This window comes from Haemorhous mexicanus, chromosome 5 (genome assembly GCF_027477595.1).
Source record: "Haemorhous mexicanus isolate bHaeMex1 chromosome 5, bHaeMex1.pri, whole genome shotgun sequence".
NCBI lineage: Eukaryota > Metazoa > Chordata > Aves > Passeriformes > Fringillidae > Haemorhous > Haemorhous mexicanus.
In genome coordinates, this window is record NC_082345.1 from 41,019,598 (window position 1) to 41,037,482 (window position 17,885).

At 36.0% G+C, this 17,885-nt stretch overlaps 1 protein-coding gene across 1 annotated transcript in view; it reads right to left on the reverse strand.

Moving 5' to 3' along the window:
* The window catches only part of CNOT2 (CCR4-NOT transcription complex subunit 2), an 85,712-nt gene that overhangs the window by 17,863 nt on the left and 49,964 nt on the right, over positions 1-17,885 (reverse strand). The window contains exons 2-5 of the mRNA XM_059846926.1: positions 17,114-17,236; positions 6,300-6,366; positions 2,809-2,956; positions 2,025-2,207 (exon numbers count right to left, since the gene is read on the reverse strand). Of these exons, the coding sequence (XP_059702909.1) occupies positions 2,025-2,207; positions 2,809-2,956; positions 6,300-6,366; positions 17,114-17,224 (509 nt within the window). The 5' untranslated portion in view covers positions 17,225-17,236. The remainder of the gene's footprint in view (positions 1-2,024; positions 2,208-2,808; positions 2,957-6,299; positions 6,367-17,113; positions 17,237-17,885) is intronic.

A 17,885-nucleotide genomic window follows, 5' to 3' on the forward strand; every position in this document is an offset into this window, starting at 1 on the left:
GCTGGATCATGAAAAAGACCAAGTTAGTCATGACTCATTTATAAGCTGAACAGTTCTGGTGTTCAATCATGACCATGTACACATGGAGTTACTGAGAGCAGAGGGATGGTCTCTGTCATACAAGGACATGAGCTAAAGGTTCATATAGTCAGGAAAAATCATTCGAAAACATCTATGTATCATGTAGGACTACTGTGGCTGCACAGACAGCTTCACAAATAATCCCCTTCATCCTGTCGAGAAGCCCAAAGGCAGGCCCCCTGCTGAGTGAAATTCTGAATGTCTGCCCTGTGGGAACTCACAACAACCACTTCTCCCTGTAACAGGATAGAAGCTGATATTTTGGGAGTCTCCATAAATAAAAATATGAAAAGGTTCCCTAGTGGAAATTTTACCTATGCAAACTTTTTACAGTTACAAATCTGAAGCATTTAACTCTAATTTGAAACACCTTCAAATGCTTCATGTTCAAAAACCTAGCCTAAAAACTTTCATTGCTCCAACTAAACAACTATTCAGAAAATGCTTTCTGAAAGTCATATAATTCATGCACCTGACCAGCAAATGCCATAAATTCTTTCCCCCATGAGTAATTTCAAAATTTGGTTAAACAACTTAATTAGCTATTGGATATGTATACTACTATACTTCCATAGGTTAATAAACTGTGGAATAAGAGCCAGTCATTGTTTCAGAGATATTTCCTTCTCAATTTGTAAAACTTGTAGCTTACTAAAAGTGAGCAATGTAAACAGTAAAAGATAAGCATTTTAATTCAAAAGTTCCTACACACAGGGATTTCATTATCTAGAGCTACCTACAGCTGAATAATACTTGAACAGTACTTTGTATACATGTATCTATCCAATATCATTGCCCACTGCACATAGAGTTTTTAGGTACATTAGTATTTCATCTGTTTGTGATCTCAAATTTCAAAAATACTTTAAAATATATTATCTTTTTAAATTATCAGCTCTACTTGCCACTAGACAGGACAGAAAAGGCAAATTTTGTGTAATCAGAGACAAAATACAAAGTCTTTTCATGCTCCAGGACCACAAACTGCTATTACAGGATCACAATTTGCTGTGTTTGAGAACAGTATCTGTATGTCTACATCAATGTGAAACTACAAAACAAAACAATCTGATTAAATTTCAGATAACTGTTTCATTCGTCTTCACTTTCCTTTATCTATTTTGTAAAATACTAGATGGGGTTAGAGGTGGCACCTGACCACCATGAGCTTGTTTATGCTCCATCTAAGAGTCACTCCTCTAAGGAAGGGCCTGAAGGAAGAAAAAGGACTTAAGTGGGAGCACAGAGATCATGAGGTAACGGAGCCGAGCTTTAAAAGCAGGCAGCCAAGCTTAGGTGTGACTAAACACATTAAATAATTCGAACTAAGACAGTGCTTACTACAAGTTTATCAATATGAATGAAGCATAAACAGAGCACTGTAACACAGTTAAAGCCTAATGATTTGTGATGTTAGTATCCTGCCCAGAGTTAGAAAAAGAGAAAAAGCTATTGAGAAACTTTTGGCATCCAAATGAGCACTAAATCCTTAAACGAATGGCAAGCCACTCTTTTCTGTATCATTCCAAAATTTAAAGAAGTTAAATACCAGATCCTTACTGTGTCTGAATCAGTTTACTTCCCTTCTAGAATAAGTATCATGTTTTTAATTTTGTCTTTCTTCTTGCCTAAGTCCTAGATGAACAATTTTAAAACAGATGCATATGCTGAAAATTCAAGGTATGTTTCAAAAATAACCTTGAGAATATGTGAAAAACATCACATACTATAAAGTGGATGCAGCAGAAATTCAATAGTCAGAAAGAGAACTTAGCTTAAAGGCCTCAAAGACCTTACAAAAATATTACAAGGAGCTTTGAAGTTTATTGCCCAGACATGAGTACACGATACAGGTTTCAAGATTTATTCTAATGGATAAAAATTACGTTTCCAAAGCAGCATGTCTCTGGCCATACAGGGATGGTCCAATTAAAGAGTCTTACCTGTTCACAGTAAAAGGTTGTCGAGAGGGTTGCTGCTTTGGCATACATATTATGCTTGGAGAGCTTCTGTTAGGGCTGCCTAACCCTGAACTGCTCATGCTGTTTGTCCTGCTGGGAATTCCAATGCCCTGACCAACCTGGGAGTGGTTCATCATATTCCTAGGATTCATAGGCAATATCCCCCTGAAAAAGAAAAACCATCCACAGAGATGAATCTGTACAACAGTATTTGGCTACTCATTTAGATTACTAATGCAGGAAGGACTCCAAGCTGTTGCAACTTAATTTGTGCTTAGCGACCAGACACTGTGTTTGGATTACTCTCTATAATTAATGCAGTTCTGGATTTCTTCAGAAATACCAAATGACCTGTTACACGCTAATCAAGTCCTTCATCAGGTTCAGATAAATATTAAAGTATTATACATATGAAAAGGTGTTACAGCTCTTTTCTAATGAGAACTTCAGACCTACTATCTTTATTCTCATGCAGTGTATGACACCATAGCAAAATTTTAACTGTACAATCAAATAACTACCTCTTACATTCTGAAGCAGAATTTGCCAGCAATTTGTCTTTTACATACAAAAATAAAATACTGTCTTACAGTAAACCCTTACTTTTTTACGGTAATATTTCCCTAACATAGGAAGTGGTCCATAGAAACTACTTTTCTTCTTTTTTAATTTATCAGACTGTAAAGTATGAGGCAAAATATGCAGAACATTTAACAAGAGCTCTGCAGAAAGACACAATGGCAGAAATACCGCTATTGATAAATACCTGCTCGGAGATGGAGGCGTGTGAAGTGACATTGTTGGTACCCCTGTTGTTGGCGTTACGTGGCTCGGTAACTGAGTGCCTTGTGATAAGCTGCGATTTAACTGAGGGGTATTGTTGCTCATTCCCCTCATTGGAAGGCCTAGTGCACCTATTGAAAAAAAATTCAGAGGGGTGGAGATACAGAGCAATCAGGAACAAGGTCTTCTCCATCAGGTATAGATGGAAACAATTTATGCTGACAACGTACAAAAAAAGTGTAAAGACTGAAGGAAAGTGCAGTGTAAAAACTAAGTCCTTATTTGGATAGAAGAAACTCAACTATCAAATTTAAGCCCATATCTGTTGAACTTTGGAAAGGCTCTTTGAAGAATTTCTCTGAAGTCACAAAATTTTGTTTCTTTTGAGACATGTACTGTAGATGTAGGATTGAATTTTGAGTTTTTTCAATAAGGATATCAAAATCTACAATTTATCTCAGAAGAAGGCAGCATTTTAGGAAAAACAGTAACTGCACTCAAGAAATATGCTAATTACTTCTGAATAAACAAGTATGTATTTTACCAGTATTTAGAACACTGGTTTGTCTTGCTAAAAATTAAGCAAATCTCTGATAAGAAAATGAAAGTGGATGGATCTTTAATTAACAATAACACTGTTTTTAGGACAACAAAAGCAACACTTGAGGCCAATTCTCTCTTTAGAGTTCAAGTTGCTTCCTAATGGCAACAGTACTTCAGTGTCTGTGATCAAGTTTGACCTTATCAGAAAAGAAAGCAAGCAGAAGTTTAACAGCCCTCTTTCAGCATTTAAAAACATCCAGACTGTGTAGAAAATACTTTTGACCACACTGTTAAAACCAAACAACTGTGTGTGACAGAATAAAGCAAGCACTTCAGTGAGGTAAAAAATTAAATTACTTCAACTGAGAACAGCAGAAAATAACCAGTTACTGCCCTGTTTCAAAATGTCCAAAAACTTCATTAAGTTTTTCATCATTCTCACATCACTTTTCTGTGTTTAAGAAGTTTCAGAATTATGTTCAAAGACAATAAAAAGTCATTTAGTGCAATGTGGCAATAATAACAAACTTAGCATACAAAAAATGATGGCTGTGACAGTTCCTATTGCTTTGGCATAAGGCTGCTGAGGCAGACTGACAGAACTCAAAACCTCATCTTGCAGACCAAACAAAAGAAAATTCTGATGGATCAGCACTCTCCCATGGCAGAATACCCCATCAGAAGAGCTGAATATGCCAATGTATAAAGTGGTTAAATACTAAGAATGCAAAGAACAGACACAGCATATGCTCAAACTATTATCATGGACAAGGTCTGAAGATATCTCCCAGTCATTCAGCTTTTACACTATAAGAACTGCAGTCTGTGTCCTACCCTACAATTTGCAAATCCAGGGAGTTTGCAATAAAACTCAAGTGTGTAAGACTCAGATTTATCTCTATACATTTGGATTAAGAGGTAGTGTGACTTGTTATAATAAGCATCCTAACATTTCATTAAATGTTGATTACATCAAAGTGCTCACTGTAAATATTTTGGCAATTTCCTGCATCAGAATAATTTCAATGAGCATAAATATGTATTATAAATAATATTTCATGTTGATTAACAATTACATGGGATTTTAAAAATAAAATGGTAAAGAAAAAATACGTACACTTCCAAACTAGATACGGCACAGCAAAAGACACAATTAGGATATTCAACCTAATTTTGTGCAAGCATTTATTTTAGCAAAGCCACTTTTAGACTGATGGTTATTTCTTCATATTGGCTTTCTTTAAACTAGATTTTTTTACTGATGAGGGTTGTTACAGTGAAGTAGAACCATATTGCTGGCAAGGAGGGGCAGTTGAAATACTCACTGTAAGAAGAAAAATAAACCAAAGCCCTTTTTCTTACTCTTTCATTTTTCCAGTTTTCTGAGACAAGATCTATATGGGTTATGTTGGAGGCAGACCAATGAAATGGCAGATTTCCTTCCTACTGGTCAAGTTTAGGTGACATTTTTGCTGTAATATGACATCTTGCTTAATGACTGACAGCTAGCAATCCTTAAAAGTGCATAGGCACTATCAGCTTTGTTTTTCCTAAAGAGTATTTTAATTTAACTATGACTTCAACAAAAAGGTTTCTTGCCCCTTTTTCTCAAGATCTGGTAGTAACTGACACCTGATAATATTTACTTTCAAGGCTGTAGGCATGTATGTCTCCATATTACAGATATTACATCCTAGGCACAGCAACCAACTGAATGAAAAACCAAGGTGATAAAAAAGATGACCTTTAAAAATAAAAAACAAATGACTGTAACAAACAGAATGAATAGACTTTTTCAGTATCTGTATACAGTAAAGTCTGAAAGGTTCAACAGTGCCAGAATCAGCACCTAAAATACAAGAGCCAAACATGACTCTCAGAACTGGCTAGAAGCTGCTCATATAAATCTCAGTAGCATAAAATGGCAGTTTCTATTACAGGGTCACTCTTCAACAACCACTGAGATAGGGGAAAAAAACCTTCCAAAAAACCAACACCACAAAAAAACAAAAAAACCACCCCAAAATGCCACTGTGTTTTTCAACCATTTGAAGAAAGCCGAAAGAAGTTGTGAAGGCCATGCATCTAGCAAACAAAGCTTTTAGTTTGTCTAGATAAAAAAGTCCAGACTCTCTAAAGTACTCTGAAGACACTTTTTCTTGGAATCTGAGTCAGATGCACTTAGCAAGACAGCAAAAAACATTTAAAAGCATACAGTGAAACAGGAGAGATGACATTTGCAACCAGTTTCACTTGTGGAACTGTATCTAACTCAGATATTCTGAGACACTGCCTGAGTGCACCTCTCAGCTACCAGGAGGCTCAGTTCTCAATGCTGGCCCTAAGTTAGGTGGTCCTTGAGGTAGCATTACACCGTGACTGTCGCTCTATAGCTCTTCTATTACAACGCTGCCCATATGAGTGGCAGACACATGACATGGTCAAGGAAAGAAAAACCAGTGATATGGAAAGCAATAATCTTAATGGCATAGCTCTTTGCCAAACGCAAGTTGCCAAGCATGTACACAAGATTTACTGTGCTCCCGTAGAGCATGAAAAATCAGTTATATTTAAGGTATAATTTCCTTCCATTCCTTACATAGTTTTCTGAACTAGGCTCATTTTGGCTCAGCTTGCTTTCTTTATATCTTCCTTCAGAGAGTCTGTTAAATCACAGAAAGTTTTTACAGTATGATTACATTTGGATATTTAGCAGTTATAAAGTGACAATATGATATTTTGCACACAAAACACTGCAAAAATGCATACTAAACAAAGCAAAAATGTATCTTAAAATAATTGTATGTAAAGGAGACATACTGTCATTTTTACACAACCACCAGAAAACAAAGCCATCTGCATGTTCCAGAGTGTCAAACTGCAATATACTTAGCTCAAAATAAACATATTATTAATAAAAATAATTCTTACTTTGTTGCCCGTATAAACTTGCCCCAAACTGAGACAGCTGACCTGATGTTGATGGTGATGCCAGCATCTAAAATATAAGAAGAATAAGAGGTTATTAAAGACATAAAAACATTGTGTTATCTCGCTTTGGAAGTTGACAACACCATGTTACACCAAGAAAACCAAAACAACTGAAAACTCGTTCAAAGTCATGAAAAAATTTAGAAACTCCCCAAAATATCTGCACAGTAACACCTGTAGCAGAATATTACACATCAACAAAAATTTACGACTTTACCTGTATAAACACAAATTTTACTTGCAACAAAGAGCACAGGTCTAAAAGCTTTCAGGTTCTCTACCCATGCAGCCAGAAGACCCATAGCTACAGAAAAAAGAAACGCTCATTTACTTAAATCAGAGGTCTTTTTCCTCTTCAAAACATGCCTCATACAATCAGATTCTTTCCAGCTCAACAAATGAGAGTTTCATATTATCATTTACAATATGATTGGCTAGCAGCAGGTATATAAGAACAGATATGAACTTCAGGTAAGATTCTAATGTTAAAATTATAATATATTGCCCTAAGAGCTGGCTTCATGCTTGTACATGAATAGGACCTACAAATGTCAGAAGCAATATTTCCTGCCCTATCCTGCTCACTTTAGAGAAATCACGTATTACCAAGAAAGAAGGCAACTAATGTAGGCACTTGACACCAGATTTCCAGCCATTGTTCTAAGAGGAAAAGAATAAACTGTTCTCCATGCTTCCAGAGAAATGTAAAGTATTAATAACTTTGAGAAACAGGACATATAACCTAAACACTAGGAAAAAAAAACCCTTTGTAATCTTAAGGGAAGTTAAACATTGGAACATCCATCCATCCATCCATCCCTGTTTTTGTTGATTAGCTGTTCACCAACACTAGATACAGCTGACTGTCCCCCTGTAGCAAGAAGAGTTATTAGTTGACCTAATCCCTCTGTCCACAAAAGAACATGCTATTTCTGCTTAGTAACACACGGACAAATAGCTGCTTGTTTACGGAATTAGTCTGGACTTAGACTAAATTTCACGATGGTTTCAAGGAAAGAAATGTCTGGATTCTTAGACATAAGGCAATTTCAGGGTTTCCAGCATGAAACCCTTGAAAGAATTCAAATCAAAATAACTTTACTATGATAACCTGCAAATTGCTTTGTTGATATTATCTAGGCAGATGTAAAATTCAAATAAACTTTATAAACCAATCTGCTAGTTGTCTATACGGGGGCCAAATCCAGATGGTAGAAATGAGAAAGAAGACAGGCAGGGTAAGTCACTAAGTATCAAAAGTAGCATTCATATCTGTAAGTCACAAAGTATTTATGGGTTTTTTGCATATATACAGAAGACATGATAAAAGAAATTACAGCAGGCAATTACCACAGACCATCAGAAAATATATCAGAACCTAACTCAGCATACATTTTATTCACATATATTGAGAACAAAGTGCAGGTATTTGATAGTGAGCAACTACAGGAACAAACATGCACACTAGCATACAAAGAGGTTGGAAATAACAAGAGAAGATCTTTCTCAGTGAAGAACTCACTGTGAACAAAAACCCACTTTAAGTAACACCCAGTGGCTTGAGCTTAGCACTCATATAACCAGGTTCAGAGGCCATATCTGCATCCACAAGTGATGCAGACAGAGGGAAATACATTTGTAAAAAAAGAAGTTGGTTCTGGGGGCCTACCAGCTGCGGTATGCTTTCCTGAACTAAAACACTTGATGTCATGGACTAGATAGATGTCCATTAGTGAGTGGCACATGTCTGATGCAGCGCTGCAGCATCTCTTCCAACCCGTTTTCATTCAGAAGGAATAAAATTCACTCACACTAATATCACTCTGCAACACGAAACAAAGCATGCTGAAGTAGGACACTTGGGAGACAAGATTTCAAAAGCACACTTTCCCCCCATCCCAAGTTAACAAATTGATGTTCATTAAACACTGATAAAACAAGCTGACACAGTAGTTTTTAAGAAAGGAAAGACAAAGTAAAATTGTGCGGTTAAAAAAACAACATTCAAGATTGAGAAGCTGGAAAATCCTAGAACATGTTACAAGGTGTGAAAAATTGTAGTTCTACAGGGAAAAAATGAGAGGCAGAAAATTGTAAGACACCTTCTGAGACAATGATAAAGGCACACAAGTTCAAAAATAAAAGTCAACACACCAGACACTGAGCTAGAAACATCAGTCAGAAAGTACTACCAGCTTTGGGAGAGATAAGCAAAACACGTTAAGCCAAAAAGGAATATCCCATAAGCACAGCTGCTCAGGGAATTAAAAAATTGCTGTGATGGCATGTAATAAGCAGAAGATGGTACATACCTCAGCATAAATTCTTTTATTTATAACGTTAATTTGGAGTAAAACACCCCAATAATTAGAAAACCCCTAAGAGGCAACAGATTACTTTAAAGAGAGAAAAAAGAATCCCACCTCTTGTACTATGAGTACTACTTGATTTTTTTAATTCACTTAAAAGCAGTAGCAAATAATATTTATTGAACACTGCTTATTAGAATTAGGATTTTCTTTTGAAACATTGCTAAGTAGGTCACATCTATTGTGCCACTTACTTTTACATGAAAAGTTAATTGCAAAATGACTTGTAGAGAAACCTTTATAGAAAACCATAATAAAGGCCAAGTGTTGAATTCAGTAAGTCTGATAATTTAATGTCATAACACACTTAGAACACCAAAGATAACAAGGCTCAAGAAATAAATCAATAAAAAATCCTGTGGATCTGTTCCAGGCAGATTAAATGGAGGACTTCTCAAATCTTATGGACCAGGAATATGCTGTATGGATATCTCACTTATTTAATCTCTACTTTATTCAACATCTTTTTCTGTCACATCTAAGTAAGGAACAGTTTAAAATTGTCTTGGTTTTTTACTATTTCCATACAATTTAGATCAGCAACAAGAATTAAATTCAGCAAAACCTTAACCTCTATTACCAGAACCTTGACTTGCATTCAAAGCCTCTGAGTCACTATTATTGTCTACTCAAGCTTGGTCCAGCAAAGATAATGAAGATTCAAGATGAATGGTATTAGTAGTACCAAAACCATTTCTTCTGGCATTTTGCAATCATTATTTCATCTGACTGGGCTACTTGCTACACAATACAGAATATATAACAATTCTCTAAGAGCATACTTGCAACTGTGACTGGAAGTCACCTGAATTTCTTATCTACAACAGCCAAAAGTCATAACCTTAACAAAAACCAAAGCAGACTAAGCCTTAAGGTGACTAAAGCCTCTTCCAGTTGCTAAGACCTATTAAGCTTTACCCAATTATGTTAGAATCCTAGGGAAAAACCACTCAGAATTATCGTTGTAACAACCTAAATCAATTTGCCAGTGGGTAACAGCCACAAAACCCAGCATGGGATTTCTGCTTCTATTTCAAAGTTGCATCACTGAACTAGGCAGATATTTTTTTTCTATTAGCTTTCCCAATGTTGTTATTATGAGACAGAGGAGGCCTATGACTTGCCTCTGCCATGGGACAGGGGGACTACTGAGCAAAAAGACCTCATGTAACATGAAGGCTGCACTTTATTTTGCCAGGATACAGGAAAGACCAACACTCAGTACTGGCAGGCTGAAAGACTGAGTTCATGACACTCGAGACATGGACATATTTTACCCATGAGTCTCAAACAGTGACAGTGCAATTTTGATCATGGAAGTTAAGAATCTAAACTCAAACCAACGGATGATCCAAGCAGATCAATTTTGCTGGACTGGTCCACACCAAGAATCAATAAGCTGCAAGGGGCTATCTGACCATTTCGTATCCCTAGTGCTGAGAGATTTTACTGTACCTGCTTTCATTACTCTTGATCAGTTTACTGCAGTAAATTCATTTGAGAGTGTCAACAAATCTTAAAAAAAAAAAAAAAAAAAAAAAAAAAAAAAAAAAAAAAAAGCCCAGCACCAAGAAATGCTTAAATTTGCCAGAACTGTGAAGAAAACACTGCACTTTACAACCCTCCCAGGAGAGTGCAGAACATCGGCTGCAGCCTTCCTAAGAGCAGAGGGATGGTGGGAGGAGGCCCTGCAGCAGCACTGGCCAAACAGGTTCCTGCCTCCCCAGGCACTGCAGCATTGTGCTGCCTCCAAGCAAAGCCCCAGCTCAGCATGGGGACAGCTGCCTGCCACCATCACTGCCACACATCAGCTGGCACCGAAAAAACTCAGTAAAGCAATTCTATGAAGGCTGCTACATTATGTAGTTATAGCCCAAAGCTACTTTCTTAAACATGAAGCAAGCTATAGCTAAAATATATTGATTTAGCACTACAAAGTTAACTCCTAGAAGCAAAATCTGTTAGAATAAGCAAGTTTGTGAGAAGTATCAGGCCTGATAAATTATGGGATTCTCACAGATGCAAACATCAGCATAATTTTGTATATACGCTACTTTATTTCTTGTATCTGCCATCTGTGCCGCACTATTTAATAACAACATTTGACCCACAGCCTCAAAAGAAGAAAGTGTTACACTGACGTAAAAACCAGTAGTAAAATAAGTCAACAAATAACAGATAAAAATATTAGACTCTGTTTTTCAGTAGTGTTATTAGTCTTCCTCTTTACACCACCTTCTAATACAGCACTCACAAAAGTCCCATATTACAGGAAAGTATTTCCAACTCTCAGTATCATAAATCAATGAAAACCTTGAATACATATATAAATACAGGGTATTATTTGCCAGTGAAAATTATTATTTATGTAAATAATTTGTGAAATATAAACTCAAATGAAATACTGTAAAATAAATGTAATTTTATTCAGTCTTTTATATTTCATAACTTCTGGTTGGTTGTGATCTTCTGCCTCCAGCAGCACTTGGAAAGCACAAGGAGGTAGGATCACACTTTGATGGCAGCAATATCTCAAGATCTTGGAGACAAGATGTTGCTTTTGAATGACAATGACACTATTACTGTGAGGTTAACAAGGCTACCCAAGAAAAAAAACAAATTCTCCCTGGGTAGAGACATTGTCTGACAGTACAGTTTATCAAGGAGCCAAATGACTACTGAAAGCTCACTGAAAGATGCTATAAAAAATACCAAAGCAACTGAGAACTAGGACAACAAAGCAAATATTTTACACCAATTAAATAACCAGCTGCATATAAAAAACCAAAACCAAAATGCCCACTACTGAGCTCATAAATCATCAATATTACAAAACAGCATGTTCAATGAAATGAGTTATTGGGTAAAAAACCATAACCTTCCCCTTCTAGAAAATGCACATGATTTTATGCATGGAATTAATCTAGTTAAAGGCATCACTTCAAAAGCTAGAGCTGACATATAAAAATTATTATACATTGTGAAGTGGAGATGCAGTAAAATAAAGCTTCTAGATGAAGCGAAGATGAAGAACAGAAAAGTATAGCACACCTACCACAGTCATTCAATTATTCAATAAAAAGCCTAAATACAAACAGAATCATAATGAAAATGATACTACAGTCATCAACAGTAAAATTAATTTCCTTGTGACATAATTCCAAACTGTAAAGGGATGTGAACTAACTTACATTTGGATATATATTTTTCAGACACATATTTGCACAGTGTGTGAAATAGTATAAAACCACACTTTTGTCTCTAAGCAAAATTAGATTATGATGTATTGTCTTATTTGATAAATCCATTCATGAGCAAATTCAAAGGTGACACAGTAAAGAGTGCATTTTGTGTTTGAAACTTTTTGTTCTTTCAGCATACTGTAAAACCTTCTTATGAAAATGCACACTATAGGCACAATGATGATGGGCTCTGAAGGGAACTACATTAAAACACAAAGTTCCTTCAATTGTTACTAATCTCATTCCCTGCCAAACCTTCCAACTGTGTTCTCAGTAATAAAGTTCTCAGTAAAGAAGGAATGTTTAATCACTCTCCTGGAAGGTGAAAAGAACCTCTGTTGCTTTGGAACTCACACTTCAAAGAGTAAAGCCTAAGTTGTGTTTCACAAAGCAAGCAGGGCAAACCAGCTCACTATTCAGTCAAATCTACGAGAATGTTTACATGCAAAGTAATGCATGTGAAAATATTCATTTGCCATTTATAATTAAGACATTAATCTATTTATTTCTCAAAATAAACTTTAGGGGTTTTTCTCCCTCCACAAATGGATCAAAACTATTCAGACCATTACAAGTTAGGTTAATGTACAGCATCTCTATTCAGCCAACCAGCATTAGTGCGAGTGCTGCAACTGCACCTGACACAAGGGGGTTTCATGGGAATTCTTAAATACATACAACTCCATATGAAGCATCTGAAGTAAAATTATGACTAAGGTAAGAAAGATACCTTAGGAAACACGATACCATAGGTTTCCTCAGAATCCTGAAATGATAGCATTAAAAAGTCAGCAATTCAGCTGGATCAATGAGGTTCAGCAGCCTTAAAGTCAAAGCTGTCTCCAGAAAACTGACTAAACTCTTACACACTTAGTTTCCAAAACTTAGCAAGATTCTGGATGTGAATCACAATGGCAAGCTAAACCTCCAGGGTTTTCTCTCTTGTAAAGTACCACCTCCTTGTAAGGCCAAGTATTTCAAAGCACAGTAAAATTAAAGGTTCTGTAAATCAGTTTAATAGAATCATAGTAAAAGGACGACCCTTTGTTATATCAGCACCACTGACATCTGCCTTCAGGCAACTGCCTCATGACAGAGGAACCCCTGAATTTCATCCACCACTGACATGCTTTAGCGTAGGATGGAAGAAACCTCTGGAAAGCAGGCTCCCAGAATCAACAACCATTTTTCTGTACACAATATCCAAATCTGAGGACTTCCTAGTGCTAGGGAGTTAGACAAACAATTGCAATGAGACAAATCTAATCTTCAAGCTAAATCTCATCAGCCACAATTAAAAACACAAATCAGAAGTATTACTACTACCTCACTGCAAGCATTTTACTATCTGTTGAGCAACTGGAAAAGAAAATGAACACCAAAGGACTGGGCCAAGATTTGAAAAAAATATTAATTGAAAAAATCTCCTATGTTTTCTGATTGGGTAGCCCTTCATTAAAAAGCACGTGTGTCTACAGTCAGATTTATGGCTACAAAACAACAGAAGATGCCCTTATCTTACACTCTCAAGTACACATTTTCAGTGGGTTGGGCTAGATTGGTCAAACATTGTGGAGCCCTACTTACATTCTCATACATGAGAAATCAAAGAAGTTCAGACTGAATCAGTCCAGTCTTTTCTCAAAGCTGCATTTTTGTTTCGTTCATTTAACAACTGCAGTTTCAAAAGTACATGAGGGCCTTGACTTACCAATTTCTACCACTGTCACTCTATTCAAATAAAAATATATGTATCCACGTCCTGAAAATTATTTTGCTGAGTGCAGAGACAGCTCAATTAAGTTGATGAAATTAGCTACAAGTAAGCTCTGCAATTGTTTTGTGGGCGCCCACTGCATCATCCTCTTGATTTATAATAAAAGGATCCCACTTGTTGCCAGCAAAAAGTTACACTATTTTCTTAACCTGTTCTTTGTTCTGAAAGTACTGTAAAACACCTAATTTATTTGCCAAAGGATTATTGACCTGGTTATAATACACTGACCAAGTGCAGAAAGATTCACAGACAGAGCATTCATGCATATACTCTGTTTCTCTCCCCTACTTAGCTCAGCAAGCATGTGATGATTCAAGTCAAAGAAACTTATTCAGTAAAAAAAAGAAACATAAGATGGCTTGGACAAGATGTAATCTCATCTAAGGAACCATAATTGTGGGCCTAAAATAACTTATCCAATCAGTATCTGTATGATCTTGGAAGTACTTGGGCATGTGAGGAACAGGCAACTTTTCTATTTCAATTACCATATTAGTCCTGTTTATTTACAACTACTTTTCTAGGGAAAGAACAGGTAAATTAAAAGAAAACTTTTATCTCTTAGCTACACTGAGGCTGAAATAAAAGTAACATGTCCAAAATTATCTGCTGCTAGTTCTTTTCCCATGTCAAAAATCTTTGGAATTTAGGACAGGATTTGGCTTGACTTTACTGTAAAAATAAAGTGAGAAGTAAGTTTTGAAGTTTATACAAATATGCTTGCAGTAATAGCCTTCACTCTAAATTTTAGGAGGATTTCACCATTCCCTATGTTCCCCCATTCCAATACTCCTCAGCTTGGAGTATACATACACACAAGCAGCAACAGTTCCTTGGAAAGCAGCAACTTTCAAGATCAGAATCACTAAAACTTCAACAAAATGAAAACCAGAAACACCTAGCTATATCCAGTATAAGGGTAATAAGCTTTAGCCCTTGCTGAAAAACAGGATTTAGGGAAGCAATTCACAGAAGCTTCCACCAAAACCACTCTATTTCAGTTGGAAGAACACTACAAGATAAATGAAGCATAAATGAAGGACTCTGCATTCATATGTACATATCATACACTGAAGAGAAAAAAAATTACATTTCAGTAATTTTCATATAGGTCAGTTGCAAAAGCCTGCAACATTAATTCTATCTGCTTTCAGTAAAGACATAAACTGAGCAGAAAATGAAAAAGGAGGAATAACTTAAAGTGCAGTAAAATTGCACCTTGTTTAGAAAATATAATAGTAATTTGCTTCTTTCCCCGGTGTTTCTTCTGCCTTTATTTTATTCCCATAGTAGATGTGAAGACAGAAAGATTCAAAGTGCTCCAAGATCTAGAACGCTGGAATTTTCCCCCCAGGTGTTCATAAAACTGGATCTAGGTTTTGAACATTAGTCTTTATTAGCTTACCTGGAAAAACTTCTGAGCAATTTTATTTTAGCCTGTCAATACAGAGTCAATATATTTATTTTACTTTCATATACAACATTTTTTGCTGAATTCTAGTTGAAAGACTATTTGAAAACATGGTTATTTTCAAGAGCAAAGGTTTACAAAGCTGTGAAAGAGGTTGGAAACTAAGAGAATGTAACAACCTTTGCAATCCTCCTTACCTACTGTGAGCCAAGAGAAAGAGCAAATGAAACACGTAATACACAGTATGCATTTAGCTATACCTGAGTGATCCAAGGTGTACAGTCAATATTATTGCCATAAATTTATTTTTATAAACTTATAAAAAATTAGAATAGTATACAACAGTTTAAAATTTCATAAGCATAAACCCAGAAAGTTGTAATAGCCAACAGTGAAGCTACAGGATTTGGGGAACCTTAAAATAATTTAGAAATAAAATTTTAAAAAGCTTTTGCAAATCCACTCTTCTATTTCCTGTTGGAATGACATCATTCTTCTGCCAACTACAGCAGGCTTCTATGTCCCATTTTGGCCACTTCTCCCACAGGCCTTCAAGATTTCTCATTTGTCATTCCTGGTGTATGGAACACCCACCTTCCTCCTCTTGAAGTGCCATTCTAAGATCCACTTCTGCAACTCTACCTACAGAAAAAGTAGGCAACTAAAACATTCATTCACTGTGTCAACAACGTGCCAAGCCATCAGCTTATACAAATGTACGCTGTGCAGCATAGCATTTATCTCACTTTACCTTTCTTACTACACCATAATGATTTTACCCTCAGTGCATCAGATCTAAAAGTAGGGATTTAATGTACCAAAATCACTTTGGACAAATCCTCTCTACTGTTTTTGAGTGCTAGCTGCACCTCTCGGTGACCAGAGAAAGGATGTATATTCCACATCATAAATATTCCATTGTGCACCTGCGGTACATGTACACATGTAATCAACATAAAGAGAAAAGAGCAGCCCATTTAGTTTTGTTTACAGTGTACTATGTTTTAATCCTTTGCTGGCTCTTAGCAATTTATGAAACTGAATCGGAAAGCTGCATTTACGCCTTTTTTTTTTGTTTCATTTTGTCTGAAAAGGCCTTCTACTCTCTAAACCTATTTCTTTCTCTCTGAAAATCTGAATTAAAATTCACCTAAGAGTCTGTAGGAAATGCTTCTGTGGACACAGGCCAAGGCCTATCAAGACTATGTTCATAACTGTATTAACCATATTTCTGGACAGTCTTGGAGGCAGACTTGAAGCATCTTCACCTTTTTAAAAATTTGAATGGAATTGGGTGTCTTTTATTAGGAAGAATATGTTGCCTACACATATGCAAGCCTGCCATGAGATGGTATTACTGACCTGCAGGTGACATGAACTTCAAGTCACACTTTCAAGTCCTACATGTATTTCTTCATGCCACTCCATGTCAAAGTGACATATTTACTGCCAAATATATTTATCTTTGGTAAGAAGCAGCAGAGCTTCAGTAATGTCAATGCAGTTCTAACATACAATTTGTCATTAATGAGGGGAAAAAATGTTTAGGAATTGCTAGTTTTGTAACTGTGTGGCATTCCAAATAAGAGAAATCCCTAACTTAGATTACTTCAGCAAACAAATTGCACAAAGCATTTTCAGAAACTACAAATGGCTGAAGACATAAAACACAAAACCACAAGAAAAAACCTGTAGACACTGGACAGAAGTGCAAGATATAATCAATAACTCAATTTAAATTACAAATACAAGGCTTCAAGATGAAAAAACCAATAAAACCCCAAACACTGGCAAGCATATGGCTGAAGTTTACATGAATAAATTCACTGAAATTAAAGCACTTGCCACTGGAAATGTACAGCTTAAAGCTAAATGAAGCCCTTCCTCACGTAGTTTCAAGTATGTGAAATGCATCTCAGTACTGAAAGGAGAAAAAATAAGCTTATTCAACTTACATCTTTTTCTGACCGATGTGGGAACATCGATGATTGGCTGTAGTACATGTTCTCATCATGGTAGTCACCATCAACCCCCTCTACAAACTTCTTCCTTGAAGCACCAAACATGCTGTTTGTCACCTAAATAAGAAAAAAAAATTATTTTATTATATACCATATATTATTTGATTTGCTACATAGTTAGTAAATATTTTAAATATATATCAATGGAAGGATGGTAAAAAACCCATTTCTAAATATCTGAAAATTCCTCTTAAAAATACTTTCCATATATTGCCAGTGTAATGGTTCTTTCAAGAGGGATTTTCATGTGACAAACTCATATTCCAGAAACAACAGGGGTGGGGAAAGGGGACATATTTTCATTTTTTGGAATGGTGTTGTTACATTTATTTTTTGAGTTCCATGACCTTACACCCAAACTTATTTAAAACAACAACATGTCAGAAAATAAAAGAGCGAACTTCCCTAGTTTTCCTCTCCTCAGGTAAACATTCAGCCTAAAAGGAAATAATTAATAATATTCTTTAGAGCTCAATCACCTTAAAAAAAATAGCAAAAATAAAAGAGAGAAGATCTCATCACCAGAACTTGGAAAATCAGCTTTCAACTTGATCCTCCTCAGATCCATGATTAAGTAAGAGAAGGTTGAGCTTAACCACACTCAACGACCTCATCACAGACTGGCAAAGTTACTGCAGACAGCCCACAAAACCCCATTAGATTTCATTTTACCCTTACTCCCAGAATCACATATGCACACAGTGCT